This window comes from Pleuronectes platessa, chromosome 7 (assembly GCF_947347685.1).
Source record: "Pleuronectes platessa chromosome 7, fPlePla1.1, whole genome shotgun sequence".
NCBI lineage: Eukaryota > Metazoa > Chordata > Actinopteri > Pleuronectiformes > Pleuronectidae > Pleuronectes > Pleuronectes platessa.
In genome coordinates, this window is record NC_070632.1 from 2,093,821 (window position 1) to 2,107,188 (window position 13,368).

The 13,368-nt window shown below is 43.9% G+C and overlaps 1 protein-coding gene across 2 annotated transcripts in view; it reads left to right on the top strand.

Annotated features, from left to right (window-relative positions):
• LOC128443883 (NACHT, LRR and PYD domains-containing protein 12-like) overlaps nt 1-13,368 on the top strand; it is a 101,169-nt gene that overhangs the window by 16,420 nt on the left and 71,381 nt on the right. For both annotated transcript variants that reach the window (XM_053426085.1, XM_053426086.1), the window contains exons 8-9: nt 80-253; nt 633-806. In XM_053426085.1, coding sequence (XP_053282060.1) covers nt 80-253; nt 633-806 — 348 coding nt within the window. The remainder of the gene's footprint in view (nt 1-79; nt 254-632; nt 807-13,368) is intronic.

Genomic DNA, 13,368 nt, shown 5'->3' on the forward strand with positions numbered 1-13,368 from the left:
TGTTGAGAGTCTGTGTTGACATGATGACGATCCACAACAACAGGAGGACACATTCTAATATTCATATTTCTTTATCCAGGTTGGAGGACTGCAGTCTGTCAGAGATCAGCTGTTCTTCTCTGGCTTCAGCTCTGAGGTCAAACCCCTCTCATCTGAGAGAACTGGATCTGAGTAACAATGACCTGCTGGACTCAGGAGTGAAGGAGCTGTGTGGTTTTCTACAGAGTTCAACCTGTCGACTGGAGACTCTGAGGTCAGTTCACTGACTGACTTTTGTAGATCTCATATCTATAAAAACGCAATTATACATAATTTATCATTTCATTCTAATTTATCATAATTCCTCTTCATACATAACTTGAATCCATTCATTAATTAATCTGTGACATTTTAAATATTCAGCTACTTGTTAAAAACACTGAGTTTAGTTCTGGATTTCCTAAACCGATCTGCAGGACAGAGACCGGGTCCAAATAATCTATTTGTTCTGAATCAGGACTCGTTTTCAGTCCAACATGTCTGATTTCATATTTATCTTCCATGTTATGAGTCTGTGCTGACATGAATATGTGTCTGTTATTTTCACACATGAACTCAGTTTAATTTACAGTTAAGTTTTATTCTTTATCCAGGTTGGAGTGGTGCAGACTGTCAGAGATCAGCTGTTCTTCTCTGGCTTCAGCTCTGAGGTCAAACCCCTCTCATCTGAGAGAACTGGATCTGAGGGACAACAGGCTGAAGGACTCAGGAGTGAAGGAGCTGTTTGATCTACAGCAGAGTCCAACCTGTCGACTGGAGACTCTGAGGTCAGTAGATGGTTGGAGTCAGTCCACGCTGCTTTCATCAGTATTTTACTAAACACAGTCAGTATCACAGATCCAGGGTCTGTGCTACCAAGCAGGATTTGTGGTTATCAGGTTAACTTCAGGTTTAGTTTTTTCAGTTCTACGAAGCTCGTCCACTTCTTAACGAGGTCAATCACCATGGTAACTTCTGATGAACAGCTAACCTGCTCCAGGTTAAGTTGGAGATCAACCCGTATAGAAGCTCCGCCCACTGACCACAGTGACTCTCCACTGTTGTGTGGTGCACACTCTCCTTAAAGGGACGGATAAGGGAAGTTTAAATCAACGTCTGGTTGGTTCAGTTGATCTCTAACTCACCCAGAACATCTCAATGTCTCCAGACTCATCCTGTCACCAAAACACCAGGGGCCGGTATTTCAAAACTTGTAATCCAGATCAGAATGATCCGGATAACCAAATCCCCCTGTCCTCAGCCACGGATCAACCTGATCTATCCCGGTATTTCAAAACTTTGCTGGATTGGATCAGAGTGATCCTGATACCGGCAGATTGGGATGTCCAAATCCGTCCCGCCCCCTGGATCACAGACAGGAAACAGGAAATGGAGCCAACATTTTACAGAAAAAGGAGAAGCTAGCTCAACTATTGTCTCTGAATTAAAGTATAATCTTAGCCAGTGTTGATGCGTCCTCAGACTAGATGAAAGGCAATCATTATATTGAGTTAACCAATTATGTAAATCAGCACAAAGTTGAAAGAAGAGCTCGGCGATCTCTAATTAAGCAGAGTTCGCGCTAATGCGAGCTAACGCTGCTCCATTGACTCCTGTGTTAAGGAGCTAACAAGCTAGTAAATAGGCTAGCGTCTGTATGTCGCGGTCCACAGTCCATTTGAATGCATTCACTCGCAAGGCATTGTGTGTAGATTTTAAAATGTGTTGTACATATCTTTTTAGGAAACAGTTGTTAACAAAGGGGACAGCCCTAAAACCTTAATATTAGATTTTCTTTACAGATGTCTGTGGGAAGAGACTTGCACAGACTTGCTCCAAATGGCATTACTTTTTGAGCTTTGGCTATGAAAATTAAGTGTGTGTGCTGAATGCATGTGAATAAAAACATTTGACAGAGACAAATAATTCTAACAAATGAACAAATCAAACTAACACTTCTTAAACAAGAAGAAGTGAAGTTAAGAATTCAGTTGCTGGAAAAGCAGTTAAAAGACTGAAATGTATACTGCATAGTTTAACACTGTTTGTTTAATAAATCACATTGTTTTTCCTTCATAATTCCTTGTTAATTGGAGTTTGTAATGTCACTTACACGCAGTAGTGTAATGTTTATTCTGTGTTGCACTTCTGACGCCGATTTGTTAAAGCATTGCAGTGAACAGCGTGCATGTTTGCAGAAAAAAAAAAAGGAACGTGAAAAGGAAATAAACATTGATCAAACAGCAGTGAAGCTTAGTTGTATTAAACAAAGAACTTTGGGAGCAGTTACACTTCAACTGTTCAAATTTTAACATGTAATCTCCCTCAAATCCACCTCTGAGGTGGGATCAGGGTGATCCTGATTTTTAGGATCAAACTGATCCAGATTTCCCACTTAAGTTTTGAAATACTCAACAGCAGCTTTTAATCCGGATCAAAGGCAGGATTGGATTGCCAAATCTGAATCTGAATCTTCAGGATCAGATTTGCTTTGAAATACCCGTTTTTAGGATCTGATCAGGATTTAATCCAATCCAGGTGGATTAATCCTGTCGGATCATTTTGAAATACCGGCCCCAGATGACCTCAGTCAGCTTCCTGGAGACATGTCCATGTGTGTGTCCTCAGAGACAGTGTGTGTCCTCAGACTCAATGAGACAGTGTGTGTCCTCAGATACAGTGTGTGTCCTCAGAGTCAGTATGTCTTCAGAGATAGTTAGACAGTGTGTGTCCTCAGAGTCAGTGAGACAGTGTGTGTCCTCAGAGAAAGTGTGAGTCCTCAGAGTCAGTGTGTGTCCTCAGAGTCAGTGAGACAGTGTGTGTCCTCAGAGTCAGTGTGTCTTCAGAGTTAGTGAGACAGTTTGTCCTCTCACTTCATCAGTGAAGAACTGATCAGGTGGATCTTTGTCACAGCTCTGAGATCAGTGGGACTGAAGCCTCTCCTCATCACATGGTAACCAGGAGCTCTTTATACAGAGCAGAACCTCTGCTGAGGTCCATCTGTCTACTCTGGTCCCAGTTTGTCAGAAGCAGATGTTCATCAACACACAGTGAAACATGGCTTCACCTGTAACAGCAGTAAATCCACCTCTCAGGTGTCCACTCTGCACTTTGACATGCAGAGGACACACACTGAGCTCTTAGCGTGTTCATTCCAACACGTGAACATGAAGCAGAGAGGAAGCTGCTCCACCTCTGAACAGGACTGAAGTCCCTGCTGCTCTTTCTACTGGATGAGCTGCATCACCGACTCACAGCTGATGAAGTGAGTCTCTGTGACACTGATGTCTTCTTCTCTCAACAGGTGGGACTGGTCTTAGTGGAGCTGAGTGTGAAGAGGACAGTGTGTGTGGACGGAGGCTGAGCTGTGTCCTGAGGATCCAGAGGCTGAAGCAGCAGTAGCTTGTGTGTAGTCTCCAATCTACACAACCCCTAAAACACGGGGAGAACATGCAGACTCCACACAGGAAGACCCCATCTGAACCAGATTCAAACCAGCAACCTTCCTGCCCCGATTGTGTTTATTTACATGAAGAATGTGTTTATTGAAATGACACAACACAAGCAGAATATATAAACCCTCTATAAAGACTCATACAGTGTGTTTAAGTTTGTCTTTATTATTGTCCACCTTTTTGCCCTCAGTGTGTCTCCATGTGTGTAGAACCACATTCTGTGTATATGTTTGTTTATGATCTTAAAGTTCCTGGATTCACGTCACAAATTGATTTAGTTCCACACAAAGTTAAACACATTGAAATAAATATATTGTATAAAAACAATCAATGACTGTATATAAAGACTGGGAGAAGAGTGAGGGGTTTTTAATGGGGCAGTGGAGCCCGGGGACTGAGCCTGGTCTTCCTGGAAATATCCGGTGGGGAAGGAAAGGATTGAAGGTTCTAGGAGTCCATCTAGGGAGTGATACTTTCAGAGGCAGAACTGGGAGGGGGGACTGGAAAAGGTGGAAGCAAAGTTGTCCAAATGGAAATGGTTGCTACCTTATCTGTCCTACAGGGGGAGAGTTCTGATAGTGAATAACTTGGTCGCCTCGTCTCTTTGGCACAGACTTATTTTGTTGGTGCCCCCTCCAGGTCTGGTTAAGGATGTGCAGCGTCGCCTCGTGACTTTCTTCTGGTCTGGTTCAGCACTGGCTGAGGGAACTTTTCTCTCCCTTTTTTGTTTTTTGGGCCTAAATACAAAAAAAGAAACAGAGAAACTATCGCACTGGTTAACTTCCTGTTTGAAATGCTCGTCCTGGTTAACTTCCTGTTTGGCTAAACAGATGTTGGGTGAAGAGTGGACAGATGTGGTGAAGTGTTTTAAAGGCTTGGTAGCAACTCACATGAAAATAGAACACGCCTTCTACAGCCTGACCAGTAACCTGGAAGCTTTTACATCCCAGTAGGGGTTCTATGTTCAATAGAGGAGGACGGCTCACTGGTCCTTCATTTTTAAATTCAGTGTGGGTGTGTGACATGTAGTTTTCTTGTGTAAAATGTGATATGATCAAAGTGTAATTTATTACGTTTATTTCATGAAATGATTTAAATAAAGGTTAACTTAAAAGTCAAAAGTCTCTCTCTCTCTCTCCCTCCCTCTCTCACTCTCTCTCTCCCCCTCTCTCTCTCTCTCTCTGCCCCCTCTCCCCCTCTCTCTCTCTGCCTCATGTAAACTTGTAGTTGTTCTACATGTATTTATGTATTGCTGATCTACACTGATGAGATCTAGACCTCATACTTACTACAGTGGGTGGATTAAAGGCCTGAGTGGAGACACACACATGAAATTATTAATAACGATGATGTAAATTAAAGAACTCTATTTTCTATGGTTTCCTTCCTTCATGTGTGAGGGTTTAGTATTTTGTGTTTATACTTAAACAAATGTGTGTTTTTCATTGAAGCAAATAACAACTGTTTTTTAATGTCACGATTCTCCAATAAGATTTGAGATCAAATTGTTTTATACTGTATGTGAATAAAACACTAAATGACAACTTACATGTCAAATAAATCCAATGAAAAGATGATCAAGGCTTTGGTCAAGTTTTTGAAATACACAACGTTCAAATGAAGCATCACAATGCAGCTGTATTTCTATAGATCTATAAACCAACACTGGGACTGGACTGTATAAATGTGACATGACGGATCAGACCGATCTCAAGGAAACACGTCTTCATCGTGTTCACATGATGAAGACGTGTTTGACTCCAGAGTTTCTGAGGCTCATTTAAACATCATGATGAATCACATTGTACGGCTCAGTCCCAGTAGACGCTCCCAGTCAGGACTCAGTGTGAAAGTGAAGATCTGGATTCATGATCCCGGACCGTCCATTATTAACTAAATACATGATCATAAGTTTGTTATCTACATCATAACATCACAATAAAACATGAACTTTGAACCAGTTCTTCACGGGTATGAACTGGACTTTGAACTGGGTGGAATCAAGAGTGAACTGGTTCCACAGGGAAGAGCAGCATGAGAACAGGGAGCGGTCAGACTCCATTTTCACCTGGACGAGCAGAAGGAAGGAAAGTGAGCAGGTGAGTGTGAACACAACTTTCTGAAAGTTTCACTGTCTCACTCTCACACCTGCTGTTAACATCCGTCTGCTGATCACATGACTCTAAGTTTGTCAGTTCACACCTGGTGACAGACGTCATGTGATCGGATCCCAGAGACAGATGTGAACAGCAGGTCTGGATCAAAGAGCCTTCAAAGGACTAATTAACAGAGTTAACTCACAGCTTCACTTTTTATCTTCATCTGTTCATCAAGTGTTTAATAACACAACGTGTTTTCACCATCATACGTTACAGCAGTGGTCACCAACCAGTGGAGAGTCTTCACTGTGGATCCCAGTAAAGCTCTGGACTCACTATCTGAGGTGTGGGGGACATCGTCCTGCAGAGCCAGGTACACACACACACACACACACACACACACACACACACACACACACACACACATATAACTTCATACTGGTTTTGTGTGAGTTTTAAAGTGAATATAAAGTTGAAGAGCTTGTGTTTGACCTTCATTTGGGCACAAAGCCATAGAACTGAGTGAAGATACAGAGGCTGCTTCAAGCTGCTGACTGATGTGCTCTCAGTGTTACTGTCTATAAAGTTCTGTAATTCATTTCCAGCCTTTATGACGTGAACAAGATTCTAGATGTTGAGTTTCCTTCTCTTAGTGGCCGGGGGTTGAAGGTCACATGAACTTTTACAAGCTTGTATTCATTAACTTTAATGTAGTTGATTGGTGTAGATCCGGAAATGCTAGAGAGAGAGAGAGAGAGAGAGAGAGAGAGAGAGAGAGAGAGAGAGAGAAAGAGAGAGAGAGAGAGAGATTATTAGTAAGACTATTGTCCTTCACCTGAAGTTTTTTATTTTTAATGTAACTCCTGCCTTCCTGAGGTTTCTGATGTGATCACTGTGTTTCCTTGTGTTTAAGAAGTCCTGTATCTATTTCAAAATAAAACATTTAATAATTAATAAATTGACTCAGTCGACAGAAAAGCTGGAGTGCTTTTATTTTGAAATGGGTAGGGTACAGGAAGTGTTGCAAATATTTGTGTTTGTGACGTTTTCAGCAGATAAACATTGAAACTGGTGTGAAAGATCATTTCACTGTGTTCTGCTGTAAACTGAGCGCAGAACCAGAGGAAATAGACCAGAACTTGAATATCTAGAAGAGCAGCGTGGCCTGAACCACAACTGAGCCGCAGCCGGTGCAACATGGACGAGGACACTTCAGAGCAAGTTGGACCCTCACACACAAAGTAAGAGACCTGCTACAAACATGTGAAGCTCCAAACTGAATCCTCAGAGAATGAACCAGTGAATGATGTGTTCTGAATAAAAACATGTTTGTGTTTGCAGAGGTCCGGACCAGAGACTGAGAGCAGAGTCTCCAGGGTCCAGCTGTCTGTCTCTGAAGAGTGACTGGTCCATGAGAGAACCTCCAGTCTTCAGTAAAGAACCTGGACCCTCACCCACAGAGTAAGAGACTGTTTCTACTGGGACCTGCTCTGAAGAGGATCTAGTTTCCTCTAGTGTGGCCCCTGCATTAGGACACAGCTTCATTGAAGTTGGTGACTAATCTCTCAGAATCACTCAAAGAGCTCAGACCTCCACCAAGAACCAACACGCTCCTTATGAAACCACTTTGAAATCCACTAGAGACTCATTTTGATTTGGATCTGCACCAAATTCCACACACTGGTAAACATCAGTCCTCTGAACATGTCTGTGAAAGAGGACCCCCCCCCCCCCCCCCGATCTGGTTCACAGACCACAACCTTCCACCAAGTTTACTGGTAATCTGTTGTTTTTTATAATCCCACTAACGAACCAACCAACACACAAACATACTGGGTGAAAACAAAACCTCCTTGACAGAAGTGATGACAACCTGTGACTGTGACATGTGAGTTATCAGGACATGTCTTCACAGAGAGAGGAAGAGGAGTCATGTTTCTGAGGAGGAGCAGTCGTCCTGCTGTGCTTCGTGTCAGGACGTCCTGAAGGATCCAGTCTCCACCAGCTGTGGACACTGGTTCTGCAGACAGTGCATCACCTCATACTGGGACCAGTCTGGTTCTTCAGGAGACTCCTCCTGTCCCCAGTGTGGACAAAGATCCAGAACAGGAGCTGGAGGTCAGACAGCCGGTCAGAGCAGCACTGTACATGTGTCTGCTGATGTCTTCACTTCTGACAACAGCACATGTGGTTTTATTTTGTTCCTTCATACAGCATCAACATTTAACATCGTTAGAAAAGCACAAAGTTAAAAAGCTTTTATTTTCTGTAGTTTTTCTGTATCTGATGAAAACAATCAGCAGATTCTCAGATTCTCTGTCTCTCACATTGTTTCTTGTCTTTCAGCAGATCGTGGTCTGCAGGAGGTTTTAGATGAACATAAGCTCAGTGTGAGGAGGAGATGTGAACATGTGACTGAAGGAAGTGATGAAACAGGAAGTAGAACCCTCCTCAACAGGATCTACACTGAGCTCTACATCACAGAGGGACAGAGTGAAGAGGTTAATACTCAACATGAGGTGAGGCAGCTTGAGACGGCTTCCAAGAGGAAGATCCTCCAGGACACTCCCATCAAGGTCCACGACATCTTTAAAGCCTCCACTGACCAGCAGAGCAGCATCAGAGTCGTCCTGACCAACGGCGTCGCTGGCGTTGGAAAAACCTTCTCGGTGCAGAAGTTCACTCTGGACTGGGCAGAGGGTTTAGAAAACCAGGATGTGGGTCTGCTGGCTGTGCTTTCGTTCAGGGAGCTGAACCTGGTGAAGGACCAGCAGCTCAGTCTTCTCACGCTGCTCCATGTTTTCCATCCAGCGTTACAGAAGCTCACTGCAGAGACGCTCGCTGTCTGTAAACCTTTGTTCATCTTTGACGGCCTGGATGAAAGCAGACCTTCTCTGGACTTCAACCACAGGGAGCTTGTGTCTGAGGTCACACAGAGGTCATCAGTCAACGTGCTGCTGACAAACCTCATCCGGGGGAATCTGCTTCCCTCGGCTCTCGTCTGGATAACCTCCAGACCTGCGGCGGCCAATCAGATCCCTCCTGCATGTGTTGACAGGGTCACAGAAGTACGAGGCTTCACTGAGGCCCAGAAGGAGGAGTACTTCAGGAGGAGATTCAGTGATGAAGAGCTGTGCAGCAGAATCATCTCACACATCAAGACGTCCAGGAGCCTCCACATCATGTGTCAAATCCCAGTCTTCTGCTGGATCAGTGCTACAGTTCTGGAGCACATGTTGACCACAGACCAGAGAGGAGAGCTGCCCAAGACCCTGACTGACCTGTACTCACACTTCCTGCTGGTTCAGACAAAGAGGAAGAACAACAAGTACGGTGAGGGACATGAGACGACTCCACAGCAGCTGACGGAGGCTGACAGGGACGTTCTCCTGAAGCTGGGGAGGCTGGCACTTAAACATCTGGAGGAAGGAAACATCATGTTCTACCAAGAAGACCTGGAGCAGTGTGGTCTTAATGTCACAGAGGCCTCGGTGTACTCAGGAGTTTGTACTGAGATCTTCAGAAGAGAGTGTGAGATCTTCCAGAAATCAGTCTACTGCTTTGTTCATCTGAGCGTTCAGGAGTTTCTGGCTGCAGTCTACATGTTCCACTGTTACACCAAGAGGAACACAGAAGAACTCAACAACTTCTTGGGAACATATGGGAACACAGACAGTACCTTCTCCCTGGATGACCTCCTGAAGAGAACCATGAGGAAATCCCTCACCAGTACAAATGGTCATCTGGACCTGTTTGTTCGCTTCCTTCACGGCCTCAGTCTGGAGTCCAACCAGAGAGTCTTAGGAGGCCTGCTGGGTCGGACAGGGAACAATCCAAATATAATCCAGAGAGTCTCAGTGTGGCTGCTGGGTTGGACAGGGAACAATCCAGAGAACAATCCAAATATCATCCAGAGAGTCTTAGGAGGCCTGCTGGGTTGGACAGGGAACAATCCAAATATCATCCAGAGAGTCTCAGTGTGGCTGCTGGGTTGGACAGGGAACAATCCAGAGAACAATCCAGAGATCATCCAGAGAGTCATCAACAACCTGAAGGAGATAAAGAGTGATGACATTTCTCCTGACAGAAGCATCAACATCTTCCACTGTCTGACTGAGATGAACGACCACTCAGTTCATCAGCAGATGAAACAGTTCCTGACGTCAGAGAACAGATCAAAGGAGAGACTTTCTGAGATCCACTGCTCAGCTCTGGCCTACATGCTGCAGATGTCAGAGGAGGTTCTGGATGAGTTGGACCTGGAGAAGTTCAACACATCAGACCAGGGTCGATGGAGACTGATCCCAGCTGTGAGGAACTGCAGGAAGGCTCTGTGAGTCCAGACATGATCAATAACATGTTCAATCAGTGTGTGTGTGTGTGTGTGTGTGTGTGTGTGTGTGTGTGTGTGTGTGTGTGTGTGTGTGTGTGTGTGTGTGTGTTTGTGTTTGATAAAGTTATTATTAATATGTACATATACATTCTCATTGTTCTCATGTACATATGAGAACAACTAGATCAGATGTGGAGAGTGAAATCCAATGTGATCACTGTGCTGGAGTTTGATGGTTCAGACAAACGACCATGTGGGGTCCAAGGGAGGTTGTTGTATATACTGTATCTATCTATATATATATATATATATATAAAGATAGATACATATTTATATATCTGTTTGATATATCTAATCAAACAGCTAGCACAGTGTGAGGAGACGATCACTGACGGTTCCTTTAAACTGAAGAAGCAGGAAATATAGTTTATTCTTCTTTCTTGTCAAACCAGAGTTCCCACTCTGCGTTTGTCCTCAACCACCAACCAGTGCAGTGCCGTCCCTCCAGGTTCCTGACATGTCAAAATGTGAAGAAATTCCCTGAAGACAGACTTGAGATATCATGTTCAAGAGGCCATAACATGCTTTGTGACCTTGACCTTTGACCTCTGACCACCTGAATCTAATGAGTTCCTCTGTTAGTCTGAATGAACGCTTGAACCAAATCTGAAAGGATTCTCTTGAGGAGTGAGGGGATTTACCAGGGTGAGGGTCACATGATCACGTTTTGTATGAATGTTGTGTTTTCTGATTTAATTCTCATAGATTTTATATTTTCTTTAATTACAGACTCTATCGTTGTGAACTCTCAGAGACTCACTATGAAGTTGTGGCCTCAGCTCTGAAGTCAGACCCCTCACATCTGAGAGAACTGGATCTGAGTGACAACTACCTGCAGGATTCAGGAGTGAAGCTGCTGTGTTCTGGACTGGAGAGTCCAAACTGTCGACTGGAGACTCTGAGGTCCTTAAATCCTTCTTCACTTTTCAGACTTTCTTTCTTATTGGGTCATTATTTATTTAAATTGTCTCAGTTCTGCTCTGCTCACTGTCCCTCAGTCATCTGTCACTCACCCAGCCTGTCAGTCACGTCCACCTCATCAACTCCATTCACCTGCACTCACCTGCTCCTGATCACTAAGAAAGTGTCAGTAAATAACATGTGGACTGAGGCCGAGCACTCGTCCTCCTCAGGTTTTCAAAATAAGACACATTCTTATTGAAACACGTTGGACAGTTGATGAGTATAGAAACAAACAGGAAGTGACATCAGGAGCCATCCCTACTTTAAACAGTGTTTAATTACACAAACCTGCTCAGTGACCAACACACAGAGAAGAAGCTGATGAATGAAACAATGGTCCAACATGTCTGATCTGATATTTTTTATCTTCAGGTCACAGACTGGACTGAGGTCAGCAGCATGTTGAGAGTCTGTGTTGATATGATGACGATCCACAACAACAGGAGGACACATTCTAATATTCATATTTCTTTATCCAGGTTGTGGAGCTGCAGTCTGTCAGAGATCAGCTGTTCTTCTCTGGCTTCAGCTCTGAGGTCAAACCCCTCTCATCTGAGAGAACTGGATCTGAGTGGAAACAACATCCTGAAGGACTCAGGAATGAACGAGCTGTGTGGTTTTCTACAGAGTCCAACCTGTCGACTGGAGACTCTGAGGTCAGTTCACTGACTGACTTTTGTAGATCACATATCTATAAAAATGCATTTATACATAATTTATCATTTCATTCTAATTTAACATAATTCCTCTTCATACATAACTTGAATCCATTCATTATTTAATCTGTGACATTTTAAATATTCAGCTTCTTGTTAAAACACTGAGTTTAGTTCTGGATTTCCTAAACTGATCTGCAGGACAGAGACCGGGTCCAAATAATCTATTTGAATTGAATTAGGACTCGTTTTTATGTCTGATTTCATATTTATCTTCCATGTTATGAGTCTGTGTGAAATGATTATGTGTCTGTTATTTTCACACATGAACTCAGTTTACTTCAAAGTTTTATTTCTTTATCCAGGTTGAGGAGCTGCAGTCTGTCAGAGATCAGCTGTTCTTCTCTGGCTTCAGCTCTGAGGTCAAACCCCTCTCATCTGAGAGAACTGGATCTGAGCTACAACGACCTGCAGGACTCAGGAGTGAAGGAGCTGTTTGATCTACAGAAGAGTCCAACCTGTGGACTGGAGACTCTGAGGTCAGTAGATGGTTGGAGTCAGTCCACGCTGCTTTCATCAGTATGTTACTAAACACAGTCAGTATCACAGATCCAGGGTCTGTGCTACCAAGCAGGATTTGTGGTTATCAGGTTAACTTCAGGTTTAGTTTTTTCAGTTCTACGAAGCTCGTCCACTTCTTAACCAGGTCAATCACCATGGTAACTTCTGATGAAAGCTAACCTGCTCCAGGTTAAGTTGGAGATCAACCCGTATAGAAGCTCCCCCCACTGACCACAGTGACTCTACACTGTTGTGTGGTGCACACTCTCCTTAAAGGGACGGATAAGGGAAGTTTAAATCAACGTCTGGTTGGTTCAGTTGATCTCTAACTCACCCAGAACATCTCAATGTCTCCAGACTCATCCTGTCCCCAAAACACCAGATGACCTCAGCTTCCTGGAGACAGGTCCATGTGTGTGTCCTCAGAGACAGTGAGACAGTGTGTGTCCTCAGAGACAGTGTGTGTCCTCAGAGATAGTGTTGTTCCTCAGAGACAGTGAGACAGTGTGTGTCCTCAGAGAAAGTGTGTCCTCAGAGTCAGTGTGTGTCCTCAGAGTCAGTGTGTGTCCTCAGAGACAGTGAGACAGTGTGTGTCTTCTTGTCTTCCACTCGTCTTGTTAGTAAACAATAGATTCAGATCTCGTGGCCTCGAGTTATTTATCTCGTTCACACGTTATTATGTCGTGGTTACGTAATATATTTTTACCAGATGCCACCAGGGGGCGCTGTAACTTACACAAGCTGGACCACAGCTGACAGCCTCACACGAGGGACAGAGACGGTGTCGTCTTCATCTGATCTGAGACAGTTTGTCCTCTCACTTCATCAGTGAAGAACTGATCAGGTGGATCTTTGTCACAGCTCTGAGATCAGTGGGACTGAAGCCTCTCCTCATCACATGGTAACCAGGAGCTCTTTATACAGAGCAGAACCTCTGCTGAGGTCCATCTGTCTCCTCTGGTCCCAGTTTGTCAGAAGCAGATGTTCATCAACACACAGTGAAACATGGCTTCACCTGTAACAGCAGTAAATCCACCTCTCAGGTGTCCACTCTGCACTTTGACATGCAGAGGACACACACTGAGCTCTTAGCGTGTTCATTCCAACACGTGAACATGAAGCAGAGAGGAAGCTGCTCCACCTCTGAACAGGACTGAAGTCCCTGCTGCTCTTTCTACTGGATGAGCTGCATCACTGACTCACAGCTGATGAAGTGAGTCTCT